The sequence below is a fragment of the Myotis davidii genome, unplaced genomic scaffold, assembly GCF_000327345.1.
Source record: "Myotis davidii unplaced genomic scaffold, ASM32734v1 scaffold540, whole genome shotgun sequence".
In the NCBI taxonomy this organism is placed as follows: Eukaryota; Metazoa; Chordata; class Mammalia; order Chiroptera; family Vespertilionidae; genus Myotis; species Myotis davidii.
The window spans coordinates 1,098,826-1,114,525 of NW_006292916.1; the positions used below are offsets into that span (position 1 = coordinate 1,098,826).

The 15,700-nt window shown below is 36.9% G+C and overlaps 2 protein-coding genes and 1 long non-coding RNA gene across 6 annotated transcripts in view; 2 read left to right on the forward strand and 1 right to left on the reverse strand.

Moving 5' to 3' along the window:
- PRPF4B (pre-mRNA processing factor 4B) overlaps positions 1-5,515 on the forward strand; it is a 55,504-nt gene extending 49,989 nt beyond the window's left edge. Inside the window, 4 exon segments of the mRNA XM_006766427.2 lie at positions 22-173; positions 1,852-1,938; positions 4,192-4,932; positions 5,267-5,515. Coding sequence (XP_006766490.2) covers positions 22-173; positions 1,852-1,938; positions 4,192-4,395 — 443 coding nt within the window. The 3' untranslated portion in view covers positions 4,396-4,932; positions 5,267-5,515.
- Positions 5,516-5,915: 400 nt separating this feature from the next.
- Positions 5,916-9,137, forward strand: LOC107183515. Its single transcript, XR_001514304.1, has 3 exons — positions 5,916-6,238; positions 6,679-6,724; positions 8,952-9,137. It is a non-coding gene; the product is annotated as an uncharacterized LOC107183515 (long non-coding RNA).
- Positions 9,138-12,068: 2,931 nt separating this feature from the next.
- FAM217A (family with sequence similarity 217 member A) overlaps positions 12,069-15,700 on the reverse strand; it is a 9,936-nt gene continuing 6,304 nt past the window's right edge. For all 4 annotated transcript variants that reach the window (XM_006766418.2, XM_015565713.1, XM_015565712.1 and 1 more), the window contains one exon: positions 12,069-13,582. In XM_006766418.2, coding sequence (XP_006766481.2) covers positions 12,364-13,582 — 1,219 coding nt within the window. In that variant the 3' untranslated portion in view covers positions 12,069-12,363. The remainder of the gene's footprint in view (positions 13,583-15,700) is intronic.

Below are 15,700 nucleotides of genomic sequence, written 5' to 3' on the forward strand. Positions count from 1 at the left end.
TAACTTCTATTTTGTTTTCAGTTATAGGTAAAAGCTATGACTATGGCATAGATATGTGGTCTGTAGGTTGTACCTTATATGAACTCTATACTGGAAAAATTTTATTTCCTGGCAAAACCAACAACCACATGTTGAAGCTCGCCATGGATCTCAAAGGAAAGATGCCAAATAAGGTAGGACATTAACCTGAACTTGTATTTATTGAAGATCTCAGCAGTAGTTTCCCATAGACTGGCCGATTGCTGACCCTTAACTCATCACTAATGGCTATAAAATGATTTGAGAGAGGCAGGTATGTGGCTACTCTGATTCGTTTAGTTCCTTCTCATTAGTGGTTCTAATGAGCCAGGAACTATCAAAAGAGAATAGAACTGTTTCCCTTTCCCCTCTAAAATCTGTCTTATGTTTTTCTCTACCCTCTTGAATTAAGCAGATGGTAGGGACCTATAGTTTAAGGTAGAATTGTAATTGAGGAAGAGAAAATTGATGAACATAAATTTGTTAAGCACCATATTTATATATATTTCATGTGTCTGTTCTTCCAGAAACAACAGTGTTCTTGGGAACACACCCTTATTGGTAACAGCATGAACATGCTTGAGAGCTGAAATGAAAAAAAGATGCAGGTCAGATTAGTTAGATGTAAGGAAGGACTCAGTCATCAGGGGAGTAAAGGGTAAACATTGAAAGAGGAACTTGATGGCCATGAGTTTATTAAAGATTGGAAGTTAGTTGGGAAATGATGGTATCAAGAAAATTCACTTGAAATGACATCTTTCTGACATAAAACTTATTCGTAGTGCTTCAGCTATCATATCAATTTCTGTTTGATTAACACAAAGCAAGAACTTTAGAGATTTTTTAAATGTCTGAGAGCCATATCTTAGACTTTTGTGATTTCAATTTATGTTATGTTGGATTTATTTAGAATAAACAACACAGAAATTAGCTGTTGGTATTTATTTTACTGAGTTCTAATCTGTTTCATTTTAGAGCTATTTGAGCATAATTTCTAAAATGTCATTAGGTTACTTAACTGCCAATAGAAAAGGCTCAAATTGTGTAATCGTTTTCCTAAGAACAAATGATTTTAAGTCTTTGCTTAATCCTCAATTTGGAATAGTGAAAGCACAACTTCATATCATAATTGGTTTAAGTCACTGCCTGGGGGAAATATAATAATTTCATATGATTAAGTTGTTTTAGGCATGACAATTATATTTGCTTTTTATTTTTTTAATATATATTTATTGATTTCAGAGAGGGAGGGAGAGGGAGAGAGAGAAAAACATCAATGACAAAAGAGAATCATTGATCTGCTGCCTCCTACTTACCCACTACTGGGGATTGAGCCCTCAACTCGAGCATGTGCCCTTGACCAGAATTAAACTCAGGACCATTCAGTCCACTGAACCAACCGACTAGGACTTATTTGCTTTTTAGTTAAACTCGTGCCCTAGCTGGTTTGGTTCAGTGGATAGAGTGTCGGCCTGCGGACTGAAGGGTCCCGGGTTTGATTCCGATCAAGGGCACATGCCTGGGGTTGCGGTTGTGCGCTTGATCCCCAGTAGAGGGTGTGCAGGAAGCAGCCGATTGACGATTCTCTCTCATCATTGATGTTTCTATTTCTCTTTCGCTCTCCCTTCCTCTCTGAAATCAGACAAAAAAAAATTTTAAAAAATGAAATAAAAGAGTTAAACTCTTGAGAGCAAGAAATATGAGATCATTTTCAAAAGAGAAAGTAAACCCAGAGAGGCTAAATATCTGTGACTTGTTATGTATTAAATTGTTAGTAAGCCAGACTGTTGCATAAGTTCAAAAATTAAGTTTTTTATTTTGTTTTATTTCCAGATGATTCGGAAAGGTGTATTCAAAGACCAGCATTTTGATCAAAACCTCAATTTCATGTACATAGAAGTTGATAAAGTAACAGAGAGGGTAAGTCTCTTTTAAGTGTGCAAGATTAAATGAATATCTTACTGTTAACAAAAGACCTGGGTCATACTAGGAGCTATGAATATTTTGAAACATTAAAATAATTTCTTTTTGGTGTAGGCTGATTCCTGAATAAAATGCATCAAGTTGTAAAAAGATGAAAAAATTTAAAAATGTTTGTATAGTATGAGTTTATTTTTATTATAGGTCATATTTAGGACCTTCTCATCTCTTCTTTTGGATCACTCTTGGCCTGGCCCACCATCTACCTACCTTCCATATTGCTGTCATAGTGATCTTTTTTGAAAACAAATCTGATCATGTTACTCTCCTTGCTTAACACATTGTTTGCGGATAGTTTTTATCGCGCTAACAGGTGGCGTGGGCCGTTTTTGCTAATTTATTGTGCAAATGGCAACGTTCAGTAAAATTAAGATAACTTTAGTTTACGTATTTATATGTTACCCGCATTCTACCGCTAGTCTATAAAAAAAGTATTAATACGTGTCCCGCGCTCTACTACCTCCAGTCAACGTAAAACGTATAAATACGTTTCCTGCATACAGTGTGTTAAAAACCCTTCATTGGCTTTCTGTTACCTAGACGATAATATATTTAAATTTCTCAGAATGACAAACTAAGTCTTCTATGATATGAACAGTATGCCCTCTTTTCACTGAACTCTGTAAACCCTACCATTCCATACTTGGCACTTAGCTAAAGGGCATGACCTTTAAGACCTCTGTTCACAGACCATCCTCATCTTATTGGTTTACTGTATTTCCTCATCCCCTAAAAAGAATATGTATTCAATTTATTCTATTTCAAGCCTCATATGAAATATACATTCTGTGTGAGCCTTTCCAAAACCTCCAGGTTGAAGTAAGGACTTCTTTATTTTGACTCTGTTATATTATACTAGAGGCCCGATGCACGAATTTGTGTACTGGTGGGGTCCTTCGGTCTGGCCTGTGGGATCAGGCCAAAACTGGCTCTCCAACATCCCCCGAGGGGTCCTGGATTGCAAGAGTGTGCAGGCCAGGCTGAGGGACCCCACCGGTGCATGATTGGGGCCAGGGAGGAATATGGGAGGTTTATCAGCTGGGGAGAGTCCCCTGGGTGGCGGTGGAGGGGGCTTCAGGGCATGTCCGGCCCATCTCGCACAGTCCTGATTGGCCAGACCCCAGCAGCAACTACTGGTCAGAGCGTCTTCCTCCTGGTGGTCAGTGCACGTAATAGTGCAGTGATGGTGAACCTCTTGAGCTCAGCGTGTCCGCATTTTGAAAAGCCCTAACTTAACTCTAGTGCCATGTAACATATAGAAATTTTTTGATATTTGCAACCATAGTAAAACAAAGACTTATATTTTTGATATTTATTTTATATATTTAAATGCCATTTAACAAAGAAAAATCAACCAAAAAAATGAGTGTCATAGGTTCGCCATCACTGTCATAGTGACTGGTTGACTGTCTGCCCCTGGTGGTCAGTGCATGTCAGAGCAAGCGGTTGAGTGGCCTTAGCATATCATTAGCATATTATGCTTTGGTTGAACGAATGGCTGGACACTTAGCATATTAACCTTTTATTATATAGGATGTCCCTAACTTTGTCAGAGCACTTACCACTTCATGGTATCAACTCGTTTACAGGTCTATCTGTTTCCACTTCAGGGTGGGAAAAGTACAGTTCTCTAACAGCAAGTACTTACTATGCTATTTTTAATTACTTAACAATATTTTTGAATTCTCAAATTTTAAGTACTTAAGTTTTAGAGTTTATTATTATTTTGAATATATTTTATTGATTTTTTACAGAGAGGAAGGGAGAGGGATAGACAGAAACATCAATGAGAGAGAGACATTGATCAGCTGCCTCCTGTACACCCCCTAACTGGGGATGTGCCCGCAGCCAAGGTACATGCCCTTGACCGGAATAGAACCTGGGACCCTTGAGTCTGCAGGCCGACGCTCTATCCATTGAGCCAAACCGGTTAGGGCAAGTTTGTTATTTTTATAAAATTATATTACAGTATGATTTAAAACAAACAAAACTCATAGCTAACTTCTGGTTAACCCTTTTCATTTAGGCTTTCTTATTGCTTCTTGAAAAGACAGGATATAGGAAGTCACGTAAAAGTTCTAAATGAGTAGATGGTTATTCTTATAAATTAATATTTTGGTAGACAAAAGTCTGATGTATTATATGTTTTTAGTAACTTTATTTAGAGATACGCATTTTAAAAATTATTTTTAGGAGAAAGTTACAGTCATGAGCACCATTAATCCAACTAAGGACCTTTTGGCTGACTTGATTGGGTGCCAGCGACTTCCTGAAGACCAGCGTAAAAAAGTACACCAGCTAAAGGACTTGTTGGACCAGATACTAATGTTGGACCCAGCTAAACGGATTAGCATCAACCAGGCCCTACAGCATGTCTTTATCCAGGAAAAAATTTAAATAAGATGAAGAAGTTCCAATGGTTTGAGTAATTAAGTACAGACTGAAGAAATTTCACAGCAGTTTATTAATGTATATAAACTTATAAATATTTCTCCATCAAATTTGAGGAAGCATGATATATTTGAATTAACACCAAGGGTGATGTTTCTTTTAGAAATGTTAGTTAATCTGTTTTGTGTCTTATGTGAAATTTCACTGTAGAACTGTTTTAACTGCCAAGACTGCACAAAATTATAGTGCTAATGTATATGGTTGCAGTTCACATAAAAGACAAAAGCATCTTGTTATAAAATAAGTAGTAATGCTGGGTGGTTGATTTATTTTTAGCAGACTTGGCTTCATTTTGGTCTTCAGGTAAAATGGCCAGCATAAATGCTGTTTATATTCACATTTTCCTAGGTATGTGTGTGCAGGCCACAGCAGCATGCCCTTGGTGTAGTCATTGCCGAAAGGGGTCTGTTCCTTCTTGAGCCTGCCTGCAGGGATGGTCTCCTCTTTTAAAGCAGGTTGTGTACAACATTCAGTACACTGAAGGTAAGCTAAACCATCAACGTCACTGGTGTTTTAAGATGTTATTTTATTGGAACAATGCCAGAAGCTGGTCCATCCTTGTTGCTTGACACAGTCGCTGCAGGGAAGAAACATCTGCATAGCATATGTTTCAAGAGACCTGGCATACTGTTATTAATATGTTTGCTCCCCTTCTTGGTGTTATGTGTTCTAACCAGGACCACCTCCCTGAGAAAGGTTGTTTCCCCAGGTGGGGATTGTTCCCTGGAGTTAGGGATTAACAGGACTAAGGAAGGGAATAAATCAGTAATTTGTTCATTGTTTTCATTATTTGTGATCATGTTGTCTTTCAATACAGGCATAAACCTTCCACTCTTGAACAAAGCAGCTGCTTTTTAAAAGCGGTAATTGCTTCTTTACCTTTATTTCTTTTGTAAATGAAGCTTTTCTTTAAGAATGTGACTTTAAAGTGTTGTCTATTGCATAAAACAGTTGACACTCACTTATTGTAAAGTGAAGATTGTTCTACTGCATGTGAAGTGGCCATGCAGATTTCTGTATGTTCTCAGTATGCATCACTAGATAATAAAGTCTTTTGTGAACAAGGCATTTGTAGCCATTTTTAAAAATTTTTGTCTTCAGTGCTGGTAAGTCAGGTAAACCATAAATAGTTAAAAGCAACCTTTGTTTCTTCCTTAAAGTCTTTAATAGAATTATTTGCTAAAGATGTAAGCCTAGCCAAAGTTTATTATTTTATTACTAATTAGGATCCTAATTATTTCATCAAAAACTTCTACAAATATTATCAGCTTTCAGTGTAGTGAGATAATTCCTGTAGGTTAGGGGGTATAAAATCAGGATTTAACTAATGTTTCTGCTATTTTCTCACTTTTCCTTTTGATGGTGCGGAAAGAGAAAAAAGGAAAACGGGGCACAGGCCATTCAACGCCTTCTCCAAGGGGTCTGATTTGCTGAGACACCAGCTTCACCTTCTTAACAAGGTTATTTCTGACAGCATGTGTAGATAAACATTTAGCAACAGTTTAAAACAAAAATCATGTAAATCAGCTTGGTTTTGCAACACAAAGGAATTTATATTTTTAGCATGGTGGAAGAGAATTTTCAGAAATTTATGTAATCTTTTTCCTTTGGGTGGTAAGATTAATTCTTGTCTCCCGGAGGAATATGGAAAATAATCAGATTTTATGGGCTTAAATAATATTTTTAAATTGTAAATGGGATTTTTTTATTCACCCAGGCACTAATTACAACAAGCATGCACATTTTGGTGCATTCAAGAATGGAAAATCAGAATAGCAGCATTCTTCTGGTGGGTTTTGCTCCACTTAAAGACATGAACTACAGCCAGGAAAGCGATAGATGATATAATAAGCCAACTTTGAATCTACACCCCATCTCTTCACGGTTTAGACTAACTAAACTAAATACAAGGTGGTTCTCATCTTCAGGTAGAGTGAGCCTTGTAAATGAGGCATCACAGGTGCAGCTTTCTACCTAATGGAATGGGTAGAGATTTCCCACCATTACTTATTTTATTTTGGTAATAATATGCTGCATATTCAAGTCTTTTGTAGTTATTTTCACTCAAAATAGTTAACATTTTGATGCTTCTGGTGATTTTCATGGCTTCATTTTATATAATTATTTAATAAGTTAACTTCTACTAGAAACAGTTCATCTTATGCCTTCGAATCTGTTACATACTACTTAAAAAACAAAGTTGCTTGTTACTTGTTCTTTGTGTTTTAGGTGCAGCTCAGTGGAAGATGATGACAACCAGAAGACATGAGCTAAGGTTTCTGTTCTATAAAAGATTTAAAAAAATCCTCCATTTAATTTTTGTCTAATTTTTTAGTTTTCAGCATTATGATTTGGGTTTCATTAATGTTTGGTACTTAGATTAGTAGTGCTATTATGCTCATTTGTAAAGTGCTTGTTTTATCATGCTCTGGCTCTCCCCCATCTTCCCTTTCCTAAAATAAAAATTGTAGTCAAATTTAGTGATATATAAGACTCTTGAATGGTGAGCTTCCTTATATAAACATGGTTTTTAAGTTTGGTTCCTAAGGATTACTAAGAAAATAGCAAACATCAAAATAGCTTACATAAAACGTAGTCTTTAGCTTTGGGTATCTTATCTCCTTGGCAGATGCAAAAGAATAGAAACTGGAATTTTAAGAATACTATTCAACTCCTATAATACCCTATTCTCCAACTTGCCCTTTAGTAATTTTATTCTTTTTTTTTTATAAAATATATTTTATTGATTTTTTTACAGAGAGGAAGGGAGAGGGACAGAGAGTTAGAAAGATCGATGAGAGAGAAACATTGATCAGTTGCCCCCTGCACACTCCCCACTGGGGATGCACCCGCAACCAAGGTACATGCCCTTGACCGGAATCAAACCTGGGACCCTTGGGTTTGCAGGCCGATGCTCTACCCACTGAGCCAAACCGGTCAGGACAGTAATTTTATGCTTAACAAGTGTTCCTCCAGACATGGTCTTCAAGTAGGCAAAATATTTAGAGCCATTGTCAGTTTTTCTTCTTAAGGGAAATGAGAGGTGATATAATTTTGATCTTTTATATTCCCAAAGTATTCCTAGATTAATATATTAAACAGGAACCCTGTAAACAGTCTATATAAATGACATTATTTGAATTTGTAATATTGCTGAGGAAGAAATTTGGAACTCTAAGAACTCTGTTGGATTGAGGTATTTAGTGAATAATCTTTTAAAAACCTGCATTCATGTTTCAGAGTAGCTATATAGTTTTCAAATATAATTATCTCATGAAGGTTTTGCTTTATTACACACTTTATGGCAAAAATGATATCAAGTATATCATGTGATTGTCAGACTTCAGGGCTCGTTCGTCTTAGGACATAACTCTCAAAGGTGTCATAGTTCTTTCTGTAGTTGGGGAAATAGTTGCGATTTTAAGGAAGCATATACATTTTGGACACAGTTCTAAATAAGGTCCTAGGTCAGTGATGGCGAACCTTTTGAGCTCGGCGTGTCAGCAGTTTGAAAAACCCTAACTTAACTCTGGTGCCGTGTCACATATAGAAATTTTTTGATATTTGCAACCATAGTAAAACAAAGACTTATATTTTTGATATTTATTTTATATATTTAAATGCCATTTAACAAAGAAAAATGAACCAATAAAATGAGTTCGGGTGTCACCTCTGACACGTGTGTCATAGGTTTGCCATCACTGTCCTAGGTAGATCTTATTCTTGAAGGTTATTAGAAAGTAGGTTGGAATTGTGAGGCTTTGAAAGGATGAAGCATCTTGTCATAAACCTTAAAACCATCTAGTATTTTTATTTACCCTTAAATCTTCATTGCTAGCATCCTGTTTCATTCCCCACTGCCTATCTCATTCCACTCTACTTTTTCTCAAGAATAATTTTATGTTTTAAAAGAATATTTTACTTTTTACCATTATAATCACCACTTTCCCTCCTAACTAAAACAAATACTCAGGTCATTTTTATAATACGAAAATCTATGTTTTATGGTATGTGGTAGAGGCAGTGAAATGTAATGTTCTCAGATGTGTTCCATGACTGAAAACAAATACTATACTTAATCTATCATTTTGTAGCAGAACTTTAGCTGGCTAGGTAGAAATAAAATCTCTGAAATGAAACAAAGGAATCACATACCTGAAAAGTTATGTCAAGTAGTTACAGAATGCCCTTTTAAATGTTGGAGATAAGAAAGAAGCCAGTTATTCAAATGTGTAACCTCCTTCCCTTAGTTATAATGACATTATTAAAATTGGACGTCATAAAATGTTTCTTAATAGTAACCTAGTTCAGTTCAGATATTCAACATGAGTTTTATCATTCTCTTAGATAGAAGGTCCCCCTTATAGAAATGTTCAGTACACATTCATCTGTGTTTTTCACATGTCAATAACGTACACTAAATTGAGTTTTAAAATGTTTTCCAGTTATTTTGATAGATATCATCATGGCATCTTTAATTGTTCTTTTCCTTCTATATGTAGGGTAAGGGACTGTTCTTCTGAAGAATCTTTCCATTTAGTGATCAAGATATGGAAGCTGAAATCTGAAAATACTCAGTATGCATTCTGATTGTTTGTAGTATCATTTGAATTGTAACGTGCATTTTAGCAGCAATGTTCCCAATCAACATATTGGGAAAATATAATAAAATATGCCAGTTGTTACTATATTGTCTCCTGATTATTTTCTTTGCTTGGTTATGTTAAGTTTTAAATTAAAGACACCATTTCTTACCTGATGTTTCTTAGGTGCTGTTTCACTGCTGGTCACAGATGTACTTCGAAAATTATTCTGTGCTAAAATATGATAGGGAACTGCCAGGTTAAATTAAAGTTAAATATTTACTTTAAAAGTTTCAGAAGACATCTGATGTGCTATGTGAGTCTCAGTGATGAGGAAAGGTGTGGGAGAGCAGCTTACCAAACTACTCTGCAGAATCTGTCCTTTCACAGAACCTGCAGCTTGGAATCAGCCAATTTAGTATGATCATCCTTTCAGACAAAAAACATTTCTAAGCAATTAAGTGCAGAACATACACCAAAGGAAATTGTGTTCATATTTTCTTTTACATATATTTTTATTTTGGCTTTCTTAGTAATAGAAGCATAATAAGCAATGAGATAACTCCCTTTCTGTAATGATTTAAATAAATTATTTTATTGCAGATGGGGAGGCCTGACGCTTATTCTCAGTCTACTCACTCTTCATTTTCTTAAGAAAATGTCTTCAATGTTTTAAAACAGTGAATAAAATATTTATGAGGTCCTGTGCATCTTTAACACATGCAAAGCAGGATTGGAGGTTGAAGGGCCGGTGTCTGGCTTCGTAGAATATACTGGACCACCAGGAGCTACCCACCACCGAGCGGCCAGTAGACTAGTTTGGTTGAGCCTTGATTTTTAAAAGAAATGGGCTAAAGGGCAGTGGCTCTGGCTAGCCCTGTAAAGGCCCCGAGTGTAGTTTTCTATGTGGGCTGGCAGATTAAGAGCTGTATAATTATCTCATGTGGTTGACAAAGGCCATGAGATACTGCTTTTATTAGGGAAAGTAATTCACAGAGTATTGGGTTGGGGAGGACATTGCTGCAAACCTTCAAGAGAAAAGCCATTTTCTACATGTGCTTTCTCTTATTGATGAAAAAGAATTTCTCTGTTAAGATCCAAAGAGTTAAGTTTAGGTCTGGAGATCTAAACGTGGGAATTTATGAGCAAGCCAAGTTTTACATTTCCTGAACAGAATTATTTATTATATGTCTCTGTTACAAAGTTTTCCAAGTGTTTATTCAAAAATAATCATGAAAGTGTGTCTCAGCAGGACTGGTAAATAGACAAATATTTGAATTTGTTTATAACTACATTCCCCTCATCCCATCACCCATAGTGAGTTTCTCTAAGTCGTATGTGTTGCCTATTTGAACCAAGTTGTTTCCCCTATCACCCTACAAAATGGACTTGAGGTGGCTACATGCACTTCCTACACACAACTTAGCCTCATTTTAGAGCTCAGTTTAAACAGAAAAAAGATTCCTAGCGACTATATTTTTACTAAGTGATCATGATATTAAAATTATTTGTCTCTTTGCTTCATAATTGAAATCATCAATGCTGCTAATATATTTTAATGATCTGGAAGGTATTGCAGTAGCTCCTTTTATTTAGGTCTAATGACATCCTAGATGAGTGATGGTGAACCTTTTGAGCTCGGCGTGTCAGCATTTTGAAAAACCCTAACAACTCTGGTGCCGTGTCACATACAGAAATTTGATATTTGCAACCATAGTAAAAAAAAGACATATTTTTGATATTTATTTTATATATTTAAATGCCATTTAACAAAGAAAAATCAACCAAAAAAATGAGTTGGGGTGTCACCTCTGACACACGTGTCATAAGTTCGCCATCACTGTCCTAGATAAAGTAGCCTGGTTGCTTCCAAAGAAAAATTTGCCCTTATCTTCCCTGTACACCTCCCTCCCTTCCCATCCCCAACATGCGCACGCACGCGCACACAGTCCAAAGAATCAAAGCAGTCCTTTAGTGTATGATCAACTTCATGTAACTCCTGACAGACTGGTCCCTGATTACCAGTGCCTCTAAAATGCTCCTCCCTACTCTCCTATAGAGACTGGATTTAAACTATAGTTGCTCTCCTCAACATTTTTTTGAATTATCCTTTTATTCATCTCATCTCTACCACAAATATTCCATCTTATCTGGTGTGTGTGTGTGAGTGTGTGTGTGCGTGCGTGCGTGCTTGCACAATAATCCCTGAATGCCTTTGTGTGGGGGTTTGGGGATGGGGAGAGGACTTTTACTTTTCATTTTTACCTTTGTGGGGGTAATGTTTGGAGTTTCAATTGTGTGTGGCTTTATTTTAACATTTAAGAAAAACTAAAACCAAAGCACCCCCCCCCATTAGCATATTACATCATGTTTTTCCTTTACAGTGTGTTTCAGGGTATGATCTGCATTAAAATGATCTGGATGTTTATTTTGTAGGTCCCAGGCCCCACTCCCAAAGATTCTGTTTTTGTAAGCCTGCAATTGAACTCTACTTTTTTGTGTTCCTGATTCTTAGGTACAGTAAGTGTCAATCCATAGTTTCCCTTTTTATCAGTTAATGAGTTAAGCTTTAGCTTAGTTTCAACTAGCCAGGGTTAAGACTTATAGCAACAAAGAGCCGGGGTCAGGGGTGGGGGGATTTCATTACATGAAATTCTGGCTTCTCTGTGGACAGTGACTTTTTTCCCATTTTTCCTTGGACAGTTAAAAACTATTAGATTTAAGTGGAAGAGGGTTGTTTCATGCCTAAATAAGAATCAATCTTATTTTCAAATAAAAAGGACATGGGAAATGGAAAGTTTCTAAGAAGTCATAGGAGAACCATGAGGATCTTGTATATTAACAAAACAGCAACTTCCTTAGCATTTAATGGCCAAGTACCCAAAGGATAGGTCAAAATAATAGAAGAGATTGTGGAGATGGGAAGGGAAAGAAAAAAGATAACAGAGTGGGAAGAATTTTTTAAAATCACTGATAAAGGTAACTAACTCTTACGTGTGTATAATAGAACACAAGGATAATTATAGCAACAATAAGTCAATTATGCAATTTATTGATGGACTTATACTGGGAAACAATCACAACAAAAGAACAATCTTTTGAGTAGAATAGTTTACTAAGCGGAACATTTTGAAACAACATGCAAAAGATTGTCCAATACGTCACCTTGGGTTGGTACGTCACCTATCCCAGCGGTGATTTCCACAGGTTCTGCTCTATATCACATCAAGTAGTGTGTGTATGTTTAATACCTGCATCTCGAAATGATGAACCATATTTTAGCCGGGCTTCTTGAAAGATTTGCTCATATTGAGACGTATGGGGGGAAATGTTATTTTTGCTCAATGGGTGAGCACTTACCCTTAGCTCTAAATGAAGGTGATAGACAATTTAGATTCTGAATATAGAATGGCCTGTTCAATGCTATATGTTTTCGGTAAAGTTTCTTTTTGGTCCTTGGTGCCTTCATTTCTTCCCTATGATTTTCAGAAAGAGACAGAGGTATAGGTGAAACTGGTATTAGAGACCTTGGTGGCAGACAGGGTCTTGTTGAGACCACTTTAACCAGTGATTGAGTTGACTGGGCAGCAGTAACATTGGTTGAGAGTTCTTGGCATGGATTTAAAATGGAGCTTTGGGGATTTTTAAAGTCGTCATAAGTTGCTGCCAATTGTTTTGTTGTGGATGAACTTTTTAGCGATGGTGGTCTAGAACTCCATTTATATTTGCCAGCATTGCTCCAATTCCATTGTGAAGCATTTTGTTCAAGCTTGCAAGAAGCAGAATTCTTTTTCCTTTTTTCTCTAGTTTTATCTACACAAGTTGTCTGAAGACTTACAGAGTCAGAAAGTTTTGGCTGTCTTGTTTTGGGTATAGTTTTAGAGGAAAAGGGTCGTTCAGTAACTGCTGGAGTACAGAAGGTAGTTTGTAATCTTGGCCTCTCTTTTTGTATAGTAGTATGTTGTAATCGTTCCATTTCTAATAAACGAGTTATCAAAGGTTCAATACAGCTTTCTGGAGATTCCATTGTTGCTTTCCAATTTTCAGATTTTGAGAGGGCTAATTTGTGCAAGTCCAGAGTACTGAAAGGAGGAGGGAGAAAATCAGGATATGGAAATACTTCACTTTGTTCTTCTGTGAAAGATTCTTCAACATTTTCTATTGTTTCTGGTTTTAAGTTCAGGTCCATCTTTTTAAAACAGCTGAGTAAAGTATCATTTGCTTTTTCATTTTCTGATAAATCACTTTCATCTGTTAAATTTTCTTCTACACTGCTGTTTCTATATTTCAAATTCCAAGTTGGAGCAGATAAAGTTTCACCATTGTTGTTTTCTACAGTTGAACATAAATTATTAAGAGAGTCATTTCTGTCCTTAAAAAAGTCTCCATCAGCATAGGGCCAGCAGAGACCTAATGGTGTCAGCAGTTCAGAGTAAGAACCAACTTGCTTATCAGCTGGAGCACTTGTTACTGAGTGGTTCAGAGTGAAGAGCCTTATGGGATTGTTGATTGTATTAAAGCCAATTTCCATGGAAGGTTTTTTGAAATCCCTTAAAAATGATTTAATTAATGAATGGCTTGTTGACTATAATTAAAATGCTATTAAATGATAACATGTAACCTTTATCAAAGACTACTTAATGTTTAGTTCCCAGTGGCATGTGCATATCTATCTTAACAGAAATATGCTAATTTTCAAATATGCTCTAATTATAAGCTATCTACATTTTAAAAGAATTAAAATGTTAACTGGGCATCCCCTTGTGCATACACAGGTTATGAGATCATTGTAACCATTACAAATGGTTAACTGTGTCTATGAATGGCCATAGGTTAAAAGTGGCTAATTCTATCTGCCTATGACTATACTATATATGCAATTATGCTGTCTGAAAAGAAGGCTATATATAACTCAAACTGAAATTATAGTGAAATGTTTATTGACCCAGAATTAGATAAAAGGAGATGAAGAAGTTAGGTTACTTAATAACGGATTCTACTTTAGCCACTGTGGTTTTTAAAAATTATTCTAATAAAAAAAAGAAAGCAAAACAATGTCAAGCAAACAAAAATTACCCCAGATATAGTTCATAGTAATTTTCATCTGATGGTGCTCTTTTGCTTTAGGAGTAAATATTTCTGGGTTTTATGTTAAATTGAAAACTGCAAAAAAGCCAGGCCATAGAATACTGAGTTTAGTTTGTAGTTAGTTTTCGTTAAAGCTTACTAGAGGAGAAACCAAGATGGCGGCATAGGTAAACACCGGAAATTGCTGCCTTGCACAACCACTTCAAAAATACAACTAAAAGATTAAACAGACATCATCCAGAACCACAGGAAGACTGTCCGAGTGGAAATTCTACAACTAGAAGGAAAGAGAAAAGCACACTGACTCAGAGGAGGTGCGGTGTGGAAGTTGTTCTAAGAATTCTCAATACTAAACACAGGAATTGTTCTGTAATGGATATGGAACACTTGAATTACAAACAAATAGAACCTTAATACAACACGGGCCACCTAAATACTCTGAATTACCAGGATACTGAGACTCAGGGCCTCTTAGGGTAGGACTTAGAAGCAGCCATAACTGCTTGCTACGCCCTGTTGATCCCCTGGGACCCCACCCCACCAAAGCTGTGTGCCAGCTCTTGCATATGAAAGGCCTGGCCCTTTGCAATCTGAAAATTATCTAACCAACTGCAGCTGGCCCAAGGCCCCACAGCAGCTTGCATTCTTTCACAGCTGAGCTCCTGCTGGATAGCCTCAGGCAGAGGCTAAATTAGCACCTCCTTAGAGATCCAAGAGCCAGTGTACCCAGTGGTCAGAGTGGGACCATCCAGATTACAACTCCTCAGATCCATAAGGGACACACTTGGGGCAGACTCAGTGAGTACCAAAGCCCCACTGAAGCAAGTCTTGTTCCAGAAGGGTGTCTCCAGCACATAAGTTCTCCCACTGCAGACACAGCTGATTCTCACAGCCAATTGGCCTGGAGGTCAATTCCTCCCAGTGATACCAAAAGCAATCAAGGCTTAACTACAACAAGACTGTGCACAAAGCCCACAAGGGGGTACACCAAGAGTGTCCACCTCAGGTAATTGGGGAGGCTGAGCCACTGGGCCCTATAGAACACCTAGCACAGAAAGCCACTCTATCAACACAGGGAAGCATAAAAAATGCGGAGACAAAGAAACAGGTCACAAATGACAGAAATGGAGGAAAGCAAACTACTGGATATAGAGTTCAAAACCACACTTTTAAGGTTTTTCAAGAATTTTCTAGAAACTGCCGACAGACACTCAAGAAATCTAGTGAGACAACCGATAAATTTAATGAGATCCTCAGTAAGTCTAGTGAGACCCTCAAGGTTGTGAAAAAGGACCAACTAGAAATTAAGCATACACTGACTGAAATAAAGATTATTATACAAACTTATAACAGCAGACTAGAGGATTGCAAGAATCAAGTCAAAGATCTGAAATACGAAGAAGCAAAAAACACCCACCCGGAAAAGCAAAATGAAAAAAGAATCCAAAAATTCGAAGATAGTGTAAGGAGCCTCTGCGACATCTTCAAGCGTACCAACATCCACAGACTATTTCTAAGTGCATACCTTAGTACAGGCCCTGGAGACATCTCCCCACACTGACTCTGCCTGGGAGGTGCCA